The sequence below is a fragment of the Mytilus trossulus genome, chromosome 5 (assembly GCF_036588685.1).
Source record: "Mytilus trossulus isolate FHL-02 chromosome 5, PNRI_Mtr1.1.1.hap1, whole genome shotgun sequence".
Lineage (NCBI taxonomy): Eukaryota > Metazoa > Mollusca > Bivalvia > Mytilida > Mytilidae > Mytilus > Mytilus trossulus.
In genome coordinates, this window is record NC_086377.1 from 71,041,200 (window position 1) to 71,057,089 (window position 15,890).

General features: G+C 33.8%; 1 protein-coding gene across 1 annotated transcript; it reads right to left on the reverse strand.

Annotated features, from left to right (window-relative positions):
- Window positions 1-545: 545 nt before the first annotated feature.
- Window positions 546-15,586, reverse strand: LOC134719137 (uncharacterized). The gene is made up of 11 exons (XM_063582113.1): window positions 15,521-15,586; window positions 14,559-14,612; window positions 13,444-13,520; window positions 12,559-12,639; window positions 11,848-11,971; window positions 8,765-9,574; window positions 7,957-8,085; window positions 7,255-7,437; window positions 6,089-6,319; window positions 2,799-3,308; window positions 546-1,962 (listed from the first exon to the last, which is right to left on the reverse strand). Exons 1-11 carry the CDS (start codon window positions 15,531-15,533, stop codon window positions 740-742), a joined length of 3,435 nt encoding a protein of 1,144 aa, XP_063438183.1. The 5' UTR covers window positions 15,534-15,586; the 3' UTR covers window positions 546-739.
- Between the last annotated feature and the right edge of the window lie 304 nt (window positions 15,587-15,890).

Consider the following 15,890-nt stretch of genomic DNA (forward strand, 5'->3'; position numbering starts at 1 on the left):
CGACGGATGTGCCGTCATAACATGAAAGATCTGCTTTTTAATGGTGACGAATGTGCCGTCATAACATGATATATGAGAGACTTGTAATGGAATAGATATCTCCTAGTTGATATGATAGTCACAAGTATAAGGTTTACCATTCTTATCATGATTAGGTTGATAAGTGGGTAAGTGTTTTTCTCATTGTTAAATTTCCATACAGAATCAGATTTATCGACGTAAATTAGCTTCTAACGACATAAAGGATGTCTGTAGGTTGCATATCTACTAAGGCACAAATACAGGCATAAGTTTACATCAGAGCTCTATCTTCAGTTTTCTGTGTTATGAAGACTGTTCGCATGTGTGTCCTATTTTTTTTCTTATCCTTGTTGGAACTTCCTTCAATTAACGAATTTTAATAGTCCATTGGAAGTGGGTGGTTTTTTTTATTTTTATGAAAAAATATCTTAAACCAAGCGCAGGTCCAGCATTTATTGATAATGCGGATTCTATGAATAGTTCCCATTAATTTTCGATCAGTGAAAATAAAACATACAAAGATATATTTTTATTTCTATAATTTTAATAATAAACTTTTTCACAGCATTTTATTTTGTTATTTTATTGCATCCTTTCTGTTCTAGGATAGTATTTTTTCTTTTTCATTAATATAACATAAATATATTAAGCATTCCATACGATTTATTACGTTTATAGTCTTCATATATCCGTGTAAGGTTACAATGTGGACACCATTTTACACAGGGTAGCCATAAGCAATGTCATTGTCGGAATCGGCATAGATGATAATTCCGGGTTTCACTTTCACAACCATCGGGTATAAAGAACTGATAGTATGATGTCCCGGTCCGATATCCGCCCTCGCAACAACGTAAGAAGAATTTAAACTTTGTGTATCGTACACATGTGGGTTTTTATAAATAATACCTTTGCCGTCAATCTGAAGAAAGGAATATTCAGTACTCTTGGTGGTAATAAGAATATGGTGTCTTAACCCATCATTAGGAATGGTAAACTCTTGAACCCCTCCCAGCTTCCCTTCTGGTTTGATAATAACCATGAAAGGAACGACTGGTTTAGTTTCTCCCTGTTGATAATAAACTGCCATTATTGGTTTGTCAGATTCTACTTTTATAGAGGCGTTGCTGTTTATATCTATGTAACCCCCAATTTTGTCGACTACTTTTGTGGCTTGTTTGAAATGTTTGCCGAGGAGAGTGATGGATGTATTTGGATTTGTAGCGATTAAACGTAATATAAATTGTTTGTTGTCAAATAATGGTGGTATAAAAAATGACGTTCCTAGTTCTTTAACTGGAGGTACCATTTCCAATAACTGGTTCATCAAACCACTATTCAAGGGTACTTTTGCCCCATCAACCCCAGACTGCACTCCGATATCTTTGTTTGATTGGACTATCGTACCTGTGAGATCAGTATTACTTGAAAGTTCAAGGGTTCCCCTTTCTGCTAAGTGAATGGAAATTGTATCCCCATCTCCATAGTTCGTATTGTTATAACTTATCGTTTCAGTCTTCTCGAGTAATTTCAATGTTATATTTACGTCTGTATTGACGGTTGTTGCAACGATTCCGATAAACGATTCCCCACCTCCAGAAGGGACGAAAGACGGAATAACATACGATGTTGATAGCTTTTCTTTAGGTAAAACAAAAAATCCTTCATTTGTAATTGAATCTTTATATAAGGCATATAAATCAGTTTTGCTGGACGTAAGTATGTGTACTCCTTTCTTTTCAATTTCGTTTCTAGTGACTTTGAATTCTGATGGAATATCGATTACTTGTGAAGCATTAAAGATCGATATGTTTTGACATAGTCCGATATCAGGGTTGTATATAACTAACCATTTAACTTTAGACGATGATAAATGTAATTTAAAGGTTGACATAAAACTAAGGAAACCATTGTTACGCATCAAGTAAAACTCTCCAGCATCTGTAAAAGAAATGTCAAATCTTTGATCATAAATACTATACGTTTTTATTTATTTTGGTTATTGTGCTTTGTCTATATTCCTTTTTGTGCTTTTGTGTTACACATGTTTTGTTTCAAGTATTAAGATTATAAATCAATATTGACTGCTTCAACCTATTTTTGACATTTTTACCTATTATGTCTCCTTGTTTTGTTCACACATCGTTGTTAATATAATTATGATCATACTCGTGAGCGGTTTATCTAGCTTAAAAAACAGGTTTAATCTTCTTCAGAAAATGCATGTCAGGAACATAACAATTGTTATCCATTCGTTTGATGTGGGTTTTTTCTTTGGCGATTCGATTTGAGATTTCCCGTTCAAGTTTTGTGATTTTACTTTTTAGTAGCAATATGAAATTATACCATCTTCAGGCAAAAACTATAAGGTACCAAAGACTACATCTCCATGTTCCATATGTGTGATACTTTATGAGGAATTACATGGGTTAGTTTAAATAGAAGTCATCATTAATTTTGTTGGCTGAAATAATTATCCCATTCGCGATTCAAAATTTCGAATATTTAACAGTTCGAATATCAACTAACCACACAAACCGATAAAGTAAACAAAATAGGAATACCTTACAAAATATAACCAAAGTTTAATAAGTTAGTAAATGGTTAATAAGTTTTCCTCCATTTTTTTGTCTGATAGAATAAAGGCGTAACAGGATACATTGACATGATAAGCGTCATTTGCTATGATTGGTATAACTGCCAACTAATGTGCAGTTGTCACGATACTGAATAAACACATTGGTAAACAGACGTCAATAAATCGATCTGGTTCTTACTTTTTGTAATAGGACCTTTGCATGCTGCGAAAGGATCTACTGTTGTCGTCTGTTCAGCTGTTGTCGTCTGTTCATCTGTTGTTGTCATAGACTCTGTGGTTTGTTCAGTTGTTGTTTCTATTGTGGTTTCTTCTGTTGTCATTTGTGACGTCATTTCCTCTGTGGTCGAGATTGACTCAGTCGTTGCGTCCTCTGTCGTTGACACCTCTGCTGTTGTTGAAACTTCTTCAGTTATTTTCACCTCTTCAGATGTTGACACTTCTTCAGTCGTTGACACTTCTTCTGTTGTTGAAACTTCTTCAGTCGTCGTTGACACTTCGTCTGTTGTTGACACTTCGTCTGTTGTTGATATTGCAGCGTCGGTAGTCGACAATTCTTCTGAAGTCGATAGTTCTTTCGTCGTCCATGATTCTGAGGTTGCTTCTTCGTTGACGACAGGGGTTGTCACACTAGGTGTTATCGTTTCTGTTGTTATTTCATTATTTGTTGTTGTTGGTTTTTTTAGAAGATCTATGAAAAACAAGTACAAGTATACAAATGACGAAGGACAAACCTAATCTGTATTTACTACATCAAAATGATCAACGTGTACTAGTATCTTTAAAACATATCTTATCATCATTAAACTAGAGGCTCTAAAGAGCCTGTGTCGCTCACCTTGGTCTATGTGAATATTAAACAAAGGAAGCAGATTGAAAATTGACTACAAAGGTCAATAACTCCTACAGAGGTCAATTGACCATTTCGTTCATGTTGACTTATTTGTAGATCTTACTTTGCTGAACATTATTGCTGTTTACAGTTTACCTATATCTATAATAATATTCAATATAAAACAGCAAAATTTCCTTAAAATTACCAATTCAGGGGCCGCAACCCAAAAACAGGTTGTCCAATTCATCTGAAAATTTCAGGGCAGATAGATCTTGACCTGATTAACAATTTTACTTCATGTCAGATTTTCTCTAAATTATTTGGTTTTTGAGTTATAAGCCAAAAACTGCATTTTACCCCTATGTTCTATTTTTAGCTGTGGCGGCCATCTTGGTTTGATGGCCAGGTCACCGGACACATTTTTCAAACAAGAAACCCCAAAGATGATTGTGGCCAAGTTTGGATCAATTTGGCACAGCAGTTTCAGAGAAGAAGATTTTAGTAAAAGATATATAAAATTTACAAAAATGGTTAAAAATTGACTTTAAAGGGCAATAACTCCTAAAGAGGTCAACTGACCATTTTGGTCATGTTGACTTATTTGTAAATCTGACCTAGCTGAACATTATTGCTGTTTACAGTTTACCGATATCTATAATAATATTCAATATAATAACCAAAAACAGCAAAATTTCCTTAAAATTACCAATTCAGGGGCCGCAACCCAAAAACAGGTTGTCCAATTCATCTGAAAATTTCAGGGCAGATAGATCTTCACCTGATTAACAATTTTACCCAATGTCAGATTTGCTCTAAATGCTTTGGTTTTTGAGTTATAAGCCAAAAACTGCATTTTACCCCTATGTTCTATTTATAGCCATGGCGGTCATCTTGATTAGTTGGCGGGGTCCCCGGACACAATTTTTCAACTAGATACCCCAATGATGATTGTGGCCAAGTTTCAAATAATTTGGCCCAGCAGTTTCAGAGGAGAAGATTTTTCTAAAAGATTACTAAGATTTACGAAAAATGGTTAAAAATTGACTATAAAGGGCAATAACTCCTAAAGTGGTCAACTGATCATTTTGGTCATGTTGACTTATTTGTAGATCTTACTTTGCTGAACATTATTGCTTTTTACAGTTTATCTCTATCTGAAATAATATTCAAGATAACAACCAAAAACAACAAAATTTCCTTAAAATTACCAATTCAGGGGCAGCAACCTAACAACGGAATGTCAGATTCATCTGAAAATTTCAGAGCAGATAGATCTTAACCTGATTAACAATATTACCTCATGTCAGATTTGCCCTAAATGCTTTGGTTTTTGAGTTATAAGCCAAAAACTGCATTTTACCCCTATGTTCTATTTATAGCCATGGCGGCCATCTTGGTTAGTTGGCGGGGTCACCGGACACAATTTTTAAACTAGATACCCCAATGATGATTGTGGCCAAGTTTGGTTAAATTTGGCCCAGTAGTTTCAGAGGAGAAGATTTTTGTAAAAGTTAACGCAGGACGACGACGGACGACGACGACGGACGACGACGACGGACGACGACGGACGCCGGACGCCAAGTGATGAGAAAAGCTCACTTGGCCCTTCGGGCCAGGTGAGCTAAAAAATGAACATATACAATATGAAATGCATGCGTCCGAATCGCTTTACTGGATTTACCGTCATCAGCACCAAAGCTGAATATGTGACTTCAACTTCGTACTTTGTTTCACCTTTTTTATTAGAGCGTCACCGATGAGTCTTTTGTAGACGAAACGCGTGTCTGGCGCAACTACAAAATTACAATCCTGGTTTCTATAATGAGTTTATTTAAAAGCCAAGGGTGTATATAAACCGAAACAATTAAAGAGCTACATAAACAAACCGACGTTAAAAATATCTAAATACTTTTATATAAGGTCAACTTTGCATGAGTTACGTTGTTTAAACCTGAGTATTCTCCCATAGGCGTATGTCTATTGTGTGTCAATTTATGACACATGATTTGCAATTAAAAAGATATCCGAAGCAAAGGAAGATCGCTTTCATTGTCTTTTTTCATCTGAAAGAATTTCAACGGGGGATAAAATATGACACAATTTTAGAGCGCCCTCCCTGTATCGAGTGACGTGATAATATTTATCCATCTATATTAAAAACGTTTCTCCAGGTCCAAGTGGCTTCAAAACGACTAAATGTTTTGTCAGTGACATTGTTAATATGTTATTTTGTTTATATGTGTATCCATGCTTCGATTTAGAGGTTTTTCGATCGCAATTATAATTCTAACCAAACAACTTGATTTATGTGTACTAACTTAATAATTTATTTGATTGTATGCTCAAACATTGACCACAAAAAACTAAGGATTTTCATATCCCAGGCATAGATTACCTTAGCCATATTTGGCAAAACTTTTTGGAATTTTGGATCATCAATGCTCTTCAATTTTGTACTTGTTTGGCTTTATAACTATTTTGATCTGAGCGTCACTGATGAGTATTATGAAGACGAAACGTGCGTCTGGCGTACTAAATTATAATCCTGGTACCTTTGATAACTATATTATCTTACGTCATTCTCCTTTAAAGGATCAAATGATCAATTATGATACGGGGATTATTATCTATCTTACCACAGCGAGAACAAGTAGAAAAACACCCATAACTTTTGATGTATAGTTCATTCTGACACACTATATCTTTATCTAGAAGATGACAATAGTGCATGTGCTGATTTTCATGGTCTAGACACGACTTGTCACCAGAGGGAGTCGTTTGAAAGTTTCCCGGTTCTTTGGTTACCAAGGCAACAGTTGAATCCATTGTTACCACAGGAAGTGTTACACCAGAATTTGGATCCAGATCTAGTTAAAAGAAAGATTTATTCCAAAATTGCACAATAGAATAGAAAAATGAGGACAATATCATAATATAAGTCATATGGTTCGCATACGAATCCATAGAGGGTAAGGCCGGAAGCCGAGTCCCGTATGAATTTTATTCACCCTCTATGGATCCGTAGGGGGTCAGTAGTTGACCGTATAACGAATTTATCGGACGCTGGACTTTTTCTGTGGCGTTTTGTTGAAAAATAAACAACGAAACACAACAACATTAATTAAATGGGGTTCGTGTTGTTTATTCTTTAGTTTTCTATGTTGTGTCATGTGTACTATTGTTTTTCTGTTTATATTATTCATTTTTAGCCATGGCGTTGTCAGTTTGTTTTAGATTTATGAGTTTGACTGTCCCTTTGGTATCTTTCGTCCCTCTTTTAATATATGACGTCGTCATTAACGCGTCATGAACCCCATATGAAACTTACTAACCCCATACGATCTGATAGGGGGTCACCACGTGACGGCGTTAAACCAATCACAACGTGATATTTTACCCGCGGTGCGATACAAGTAGTTCACGATCGTTTTTAAAATCATTATTCACTTCCATAAAACCACGACATTATCAAGGCATGCTTTTTTGTTTGTTATTTTTTTTCTTTTTCCTTATGCATGGTCTTGGTTGTTCTTTTTTCAGTGAATTTCATCATTCCTATTTGTTATTTTTTTACAGTAGTTTTCCCACTATTATGACTTTTGCGACTATACCTTCCTAGTCCATTTGACGGCAATTTAATTTCGCTACTTTATAATATATTGACTTAATGCTTTTGAATAAGGGTAGATCCTTGTTTTGCAGATTCGCAACAAGTTATATTCGCGTTATCTTTCTATTCTCGAAAGTCACAAAAATAAGCGCTCCCGAAAATAGGATGGTACTCCTTAAAAATGTGTCTCACCACACCGATGACATGTTGAGTAGCAACCGGAAGTAATTATGTGCTGTTCGTTGAAGCAGTCCACATCAATGTTGATTTCTTTGCAGTAATGGTGTGTATCGTTGTCTTTACAGGCTTTGTCATCAGGTGGCGTTGTCGTTTGGATAGGCTGGCATAATAATGGGTTGATATCACAAAATAGATCTGAAAAGGTACGTAATGAAAAAAACAAACATTATCATAATAACTTAATAAACAATTTCTTACAATGTCCTGTACAAAGTAAGGAATATGGCAGTTGTTATTTAACAGTTCGTTTCTCTATATGTTGAAACTTGTATTTTCGTATGTTTAATGTTGCACTTCAGTGTTCTGTTGTTTCGTTGTTTTTCTCTTATAATTTATGTGTTTCCCTGGGTTTAAGTTTGTAACCCGGATTTGTTTTCTCTCAAAACACTACTGTGTGCCTTTATTTGTTTTGTTAACCAATGTTTGATATACGCGTATATTCCTGCCAGAATCGAAGCTACTGGGCTTATAATACCTTTGGGAACAAACAGATCATAAACAGACGTATCGACCACGTGGTAGTAGTGACATTACCGATACCATGCAACTCTACTGTAGCAGATGCGCATTTCGACAAATAAGATATTTTCACTGATGCTGGAGGCCAAAATATATCGTATAAGTTGATAAGTTATAAGTTATACATATACTCACCACAGCGTCCACATGTAGAATAACACTGGGATTTAATCACTGATTGCTCATCATAGCAGACAACATCCCTCGATTCATATTGACAATATTTTGTCGAACCATCCAAATCGGCACAAGGAAAGTGGTTACCTATAAGATATCATTCATGAATAATAAAAGAAAGAAAACAATAACAAATTGATACAACCTTTTTAAAGTGTCACGTTTCGTACTAGTATGCAATATTATTCACATTCCGGCAACAGATGATCGTATTTACTGTATCAAATTTTTCTTAACAACCAACCAAACCATGATGGAGTCCTTTAAACTTTAATTTCAAATGGATAACTTTCTGTTCACCACTAGGAAACTTAAGCAAAAAAACATCTTTCAAGGAAATCAAGATAGGTAATGTGTGTTCTGAAATATTTGATTTACTTGGAGATACCTACTTCGAATGCAGACGATGCTGAAATGTTCCTACATAAAAATGGAAAGTTCACAATTGATAAATTGAAATCAGCTTACTAGTATTTGTTTTAAATTTGGGTTCTTATAGGACAATCGTTGTCAATTTCCTGATGTATCGGAAGAAATCAGACACACATAAATATTTGAAAATCATGATTAAGTGATATTTTTGTGATAATTCATTCTGAGCAATATCTTCAAAAGTGAACATCAAAACGTTATCGAATTGGTTCAATTCGCCGTAAACATTGTAAATTCAACAAAGGACGTAACTTTTTTTCCATTTTGAAGTACGAACAATAAAATTTACTTACAATCCTAAATATTCAGAAACGGCTTGAAAAACTTAACTTACTGCAATATCCACATGTAAGATGACATCCTATTCCGAGGGCAACTTCAGCATTCGAACATATGTTGACACTTTTTTGCAAATATGGACAATTTGGGTCAAGGTCTCGGCAGTGTGGGTGGGTTTTCACTGGTAAACTGGTTGTAGTTGTAGTAGGACTAGTGCTGTTGTTTGTTTTTGTTATACCACTCGAATTATTTGAAGAACCGTTTCCGCTGAAATTAGGTATCCCAGTTATTGGCGTTATCCTGTTTGAGACAGTGGTTGTTCCGTCAGAAGTGGCTCCACTGGAAGTTGGCATATCTGTACTGTTCATGGATGACTGCATTGTACCGGAAGCATTACAAGTAATTGGACATATCTTTGATATAAATTTATCGCTACAAACGATTTTTTGATTATATCGCGATAATAGATCTTTACATGCAGTACTTTCATTTGGATGCGTTGTCTGTGATGTATGCATAGATTTTACAGTAGTAAATTTTTCGGAAGGCATGCTACTTGTTGAAGTTAAGACGTCACCACATCTTTTGCATGTTTGCGGACATACTTTCACTGCTGTCGTTTCGTCTGAACATATAGAAAACGTTTTACTTAACACCGGACATATTGGGTCGTCTATGCACACTTCTCGTTGATCAGTTGTAACTTCAACACCACAGCGTCCACAATAGTGACGACACAAATGATTCGCCACTATTTGTTCATTACAAATGTCAAATTTCATAGCATTTGACCAAACTGTACAATGCTCTGCATCTTGTGACTGACACGAACCTGTAGAGACATCAGGAACAGGAGTCGTAGGCGCTGAAATAAGAATCACGCAAATTATGCTAGCAAGCATAAAGGAATTAGTAATTTAAGCCAAAGAGACCAAACAGAAGTTTTTATATTCTTATCCATATTATAGTAGAAACCAAAGACATTCGAAGACGTTTTTTTTATTAGATTTATTTCATTGTGTGTATAAAAAAAAAAAAAAATACTCAAGCAATTATGGGCACAAGCTATTCAGTCCCACCTTTAATATTTCGAATACTCAGAGTGCTTTTTCAACCATTTGTACTGAAGAGTCAGAATATTTGCATTTGTGTAACCTCAGTGACGCTCAGACAGATCAAAATAGTTTTAAAGCCAAAGATGCACAAAACTGAAGAGCATTGAGGACCCAAAATTCCTAAAAGTTGCGCCAAATATACGGCTAAGGTAATCTATGCCTGGGATCTGAAAATCATTAATTAGTATTTCGATAAATTCATAATTTTGTAAACAGGAAATTTATAAAATGACCATTCTATTGATATTCATGTCAACTCCGAAGTGCTGGCTACTGGGGCTGGTGATACTTCGGTCGGGAAGAAACGTCCACCAGCAGTGGTATCGACCCAGTGGTGCAAATAGTTATCAAAAGTACCAGGATTATAATTTAATACGCCAGACGCGCGTTTCGTCTAAACAAGACTCATCTGTGACGCTCAGATCAAAATAGTTATAAAGCCAAATATGTACAGAGTTGACGAGCATTGAGCATCTAAGAATGTCATGGAAAGGTAATTACATTGAGGCTTCAAGCTTTTCAACAAATATATTGTATAAATCAATTTGTAAAAATAAAACGAGAACCTTGATATTAACCAAAAATCTGTTTTCATGTTTCATTATTTAGAAGAAAATAAGTTAAAAATATATAAATGGAAACATTTACAATTCATATTACCAACAAAACAATTATTGTTTAAATGGAAACAGAAGAATGGCAGTTTAATAAATGTATGTAACGAATAAGAAGATTAGAACCACTTTTTTATTTCTTGTCGATTTTTAGAAATTATTTGGAAAAGTATTTATGAGAAAATGAAATAATCAAATTTAAATTTTAGAGTACCGTTAAAGCAATTAGTCTTTGGATATAAAAAAATTGACACAAATGATTTTGGTCTGAATTATTTCCTAACAATTTTAGGTTTTTCTATATACAAATCATATTATGTATCTTATAAGAAATTGACAAAAGTAAATGTTGATAAAATTTTTGTTCAAGAATACATTAAAAGATATAAAGAAAACAGAACAATGCAATTTAATCCTTTACTGAAGTCACTAAATTGAAGTTAAGACGATTGAATAGAATAAAGCATAATGCATTAAAATGTTTTACAATCGGCTTTCAAGAAATTTAAACACATTATCATAATATATACATATATATACCAGCAGCTGATTACTAACCTGGGTAATCAGTGGAATATAACAGGGTGCATCAAGAAAAGCTTGGTTTCTTGGTGTAACAATGTAACAAGCATATTTGGTAAATAAATATATATCGTTGTTAAAAAAAAAGAATGTCATTCGTTACCAGCAACACATTGAAACCTTGTATATTAAATATCATGCCAGAAGGCGTGTTAATTGTTTTAAATACACGGTCAATTGGTGTGTTTAATTATTAGTACACGGTAAGTAGAAATGTTTCGATCCTTTAAAAAACGATTTTGGTTCTCAAACTAATTTTCATTGTAAACATCAGAATTATATTTTTTGTCATTCGTTTTAAACAAAAGAATGTAAATAATTTAATTTTTTGTTGTAATGTTGTGCTAAAATTGTGATATCAAGGTCTACCTCAACGTCTAAATTCCCCCAATTAAGAAAGTGGAAAATTTATTTTCACAGTGCGCGAATGACCTTAAACGATTGGAAAGGAGTCATTACATTACCTATTAGAGGACGTAAAAAATTCACAAACATATTGAACTTTAAGGTATATTCATAACGGAAAGTTTCTAATCAAATGGCAAAATCAAAGCTCAAACAGATCAAACGAATGTACAACAAATGTCATATTCCTGACTTGGTACAGGCATTTTCTTATGTAGAAAACGGTAGATTAAACCTGGTAGCTAAACCTCGCACTTGTATGGCAGTCGTATAACATTCCATTTTATTGACAACGATGTGTGAACAAAATAAACAGACATGATAGGTAAAAATGACAAAAATAGGGGTACAGCAGTCAACGTTGTGTTATTATCTTTACATACGACAGTACTTAGTCTGACATATTTGTGAAAGCTTCATACCTGGTTTGAATTGATCTATATTGCAATAATCAGTATCGCAGCATTGTATGATGTCAATGGCCTGGCGACGGCGACGGCGTCCGACCGGCCTGAACTGGGCGATGTTTCTTGAATTCGGACACATCTGATAAAAAGTGAAAAACTTTAAACTATTTGTTCAACAATATTCTATCAAAGGAAAGTTTGACTTTATCTTTAAGTTTTTCTGTAGATTTAACATTAAAGGACCTTGTTTAGAGGGTAAGATACCAAATGCCTAAATACAAAAGAATTAAGAGAGAGACTTCAATGGTATAAACGCTAATATATTTTCGAATTGTTTTGTAGAAAGTAAAAAAACGCTGTAACATATAATTGAAGAGATAATCTTTTTTAAGTATGACAGACAAACCGAAATCCCAGGTCCATTCAAACTGACAAGATCATTCGTTAACAATTTACCGAACAAGTGTAAAACAACTACAACATTACTGACTTGGTATGTTGTGTTATACCTGTTTTTATAGCTAGTTTAACCTCCTAATAGTTTATAGTTCCGTTATATTGACAAAAAATGGATAAGCAACCCAAACGGATCAGATCTGCCTAAAGAATTCATTAAAAAAAACAAATACACCCCAACCCCAAATACTTTTCCTCGTTTTATTAACTATGATGATGTATTTGATATTGTATGTATGCACACTCTGTATAGTGAAATATTGTACTCACTTCTCTGGGTACGCATCCTTTTTCGTATGTTGTATGTCCATAGATATCCATGTATCTGCGAGTTCCACAAAGTTGGGCGTTCTGAACAAAAATGGATAAATAAAATGGTGAAAAAGCAATATAATTCCAATACTATAGATGTATTTATATAAACATATCAAAAGGTAATATACGAACATCAAGTAATACATAGTTATGTCAACCCTACTCATTCGGATAAGATATTTCTGAATTATTTCTCTGATGGTGTAAAAAGCAGCTAGATAAATGATAAGAAAGTACGTATTCGAGGAGTTTTCTATCTGTTACCTAAATATGAAAGCACCCAAGTCGACCAGTTAAGGGTTCAGAAATTTATACAATGCTCTAAAACCCAAATGAATAAATATCTCCACAGTACGAACAAAGATGGAGATATGCAAAAAGTAAAATAAAAACTCCGAACTCCAAGTAAAATTCAAGTCCCTAATCAAATGACAAATTCAAAACATTTATATACTCGTTCAATCTTCCCGTGGAAACATACAAGCAAATTAACCCGCAAAGCCCTGATCTGAAATCTGGTGATATATTCAAATGCAATATAAAAGTAAAATAGCAAAAATAACGAACTCGAAGAAAATTTCAAAACGGAAAGTCTATTATCAATTGGAAAAATCAAATGATCAAGCCATCAAACGAATGGAAAATACCAAAGAAACAGTCAAACTCATAAATCGAAAATAAAGTGACAACACCATGGCTAAAACTTAGCAACACGAACCCCACCAAAAACTGATTATCATACTCTTGACTTGATACAGTCATTTTCTAACTAATATGTAAAAATGTATAAAAAATCATTACAACCACCCACGATCTTAAACCAGTCATTATATGTGTTACCTTTTCTAGTTCACATTGTGTGGCAGCATGACAAAGGTCTGGGTTCCTGGCTTTAAAACACGTGTAGCATAACAGTCCTGCAGCAAATGTAAGACATGTTTAAACTATTTACACCACTGGGTCGATGCCACTGCTGGTGGACGTTTCGTCCCCGAGGGTATCACCAGCCCAGTAGTCAGCACTTCGGTGTTGACATGAATATCAATTATATGGTCATTTCTATAAATTTTTTGTTTACAAAACTTTTAATTTTTCGCAAAAACTAAGGATTTTCTTACGCCCAGGAGTAGATTACCTTAGCCGTATTTGGCACAACTTTTAGGAATTTTTGGGTCTTCAATGCTCTTCAACTTTGTATTTGTTTGGCATTTTAACTGTTTTGATCTGAGCGTCACTGATGAGTCTTATGTAGACGAAACGCGCGTCTGGCGTATTAAATTATAATCCTGGTACCTTTGATAACTTATTAAACAGAAACTCAAAGTACTAAATAAACTGATGTTAGTAATTCACAAAAGAAAGATAGTGAAATTGTACATTTTTTATGTTTTTTTTATGAACAATTTTGTCAGTTTTTTTATGACTGTGATTTCAAAATGCATCTAACTTTGACATTTTTTATAGGAATTTTCAGTTTCGTTGTATTTGTTTGTGTTCTGATACAGTACTATGCTTGATTGGAGAAAACTATTGATTTCAATCTGTTAAAGGTTAGGGTCACGGTTTGCTACAACCGAATAAAATTTTGTATATTTTTCTGTAAAAGTAAAGAATTTCGTTGGTTCCTTAAAAATAAACATGGAATCTCATTGGTTGACGTTTCAAAGCAATGACTTTCATAAGCTGTCATATAAAAGCAAAAGCAACACGTTGATTTAATATTTTCAATATATATGAGCCTCCTCATGGTGTTTTTGATTATGAGATTACTTGCATTTTTATAGTGATTATTCGATTATCAGACAAAATATTTCATGATTATTTGATAATCTTGGACTGTTTTTTCTTTTTTTAATGATGATGTGTTTATATTGGCCAAATCATTGTGATTACTTTGACACCCCCATAAGGGGCATCATATTATGATGTTTAAATAACAATCTGAATCAATTTACCTCTTTCTTCTGATGGAGCAATCCAGGCAAATAAGATTGTTGCTATAACCAGACCTGCAAAAAGGTACAGATAGTATAACAACACCATTGAAAGTACATGCGTGGGATTCCATGAGTAAATCTCAAGCTTTGGTGATGGCATTTATTACCATTTGTAACACAGCAGTTTTAATTATTAAAGAAGTTTCAGTTGAAATAACTAATGAATAGTTATTGGGTAACCGGGGTAATCTAGTTCTTATTTGACAAATGATAAACCGGATTTTGTTTTAATATTGTTTTTAAAAAGGAGCTTAATAGTTTATTCATTTTGTATTTGTGGGCTTTAAAGAATTCATTTATAACTCTTGATGAGCAAGACAACATGCTCTTGAAACTTTCCACTAAAATACGTATCAACAGGCCTCGGCGCGCACGTCAGTATTGCAAGTAAAAAAATATCATTTTTTTCTAATTTGCCATATTTTAGCGACAGCCAAAATTTCCAACCAAATATAGCCCCCCCCCCCCCCTATAAAAAAACAACGAAGAAAACATGGAATAGAATAGTACAAAATGAATGTGAACATGCAGTCACACATATTACATGTTACTCTTTGGGAGTAATATCGGGTATACTAATAAAGGCCCGCTTAGTCTCGCCTCCACAAAGAACACAAAATATACTAGAGGGATAAACTAACAAAAAAAAATACACTGGTAGCGCCCATTGCTGGATGAATCCCTATAGTTAAATATCTCTTTGGTCTCTTAATATTTTATTTGATCAATTATATTAGAATTCATTTAATTCATGAATCTGTTTATCTAATTTTTTTTTATAAAATTCTCCTTTTCAAATCTATATCAACTTTTTTTCTGGCTTTATGTAAAATTGTATATGCTTTCTTTCAACTATCTTTATTCCAAACTGTTTTTTGAAAATTTGATAGTTTAGACTTCACTAATTTTAATTATACTACCTTTAGCCGTCATTATATCCTGATTCCGGTTTTAATCTATCGCTATAATATGGATATATAATTGCTATGACTAAAACGCCTCTTATCTATGTATTTGTATAGGTATAGTTGTTGTTAGAAACTGTAATATTTTAATATTTAATTTAAAGAATATTTCATATTAATAAACTGGGTTGTTAATATCTTGTAGACGTAAAATCAATTGATTTAAGATTTAACACTTGTAATAATGATCAGTTCGAGAAACAACTTAAGAAAACGACTATTTAACTTTAAAAGGGATGTGATTTTTTTAAAAATATTGTGGTCAAGCAGATGCGACAAAAACAATTCTGAATCCAGAACTTCCCCATAATTTGCTGTGTTAATT

What these genes read in the sequence shown, in the direction of transcription:
- LOC134719137 (XM_063582113.1), bottom strand. An exon ending in CACAATGTGAACTAGAAAAG is followed by an intron (nt 12,640 to 13,443) that starts GTAACACATATA and finishes ATTTTTGTTCAG; the next exon opens with AACGCCCAACTTTGTGGAAC. An exon ending in CAAAGGTCCTATTACAAAAA is followed by an intron (nt 1,963 to 2,798) that starts GTAAGAACCAGA and finishes TTTCTTTTACAG; the next exon opens with ATGCTGGAGAGTTTTACTTG.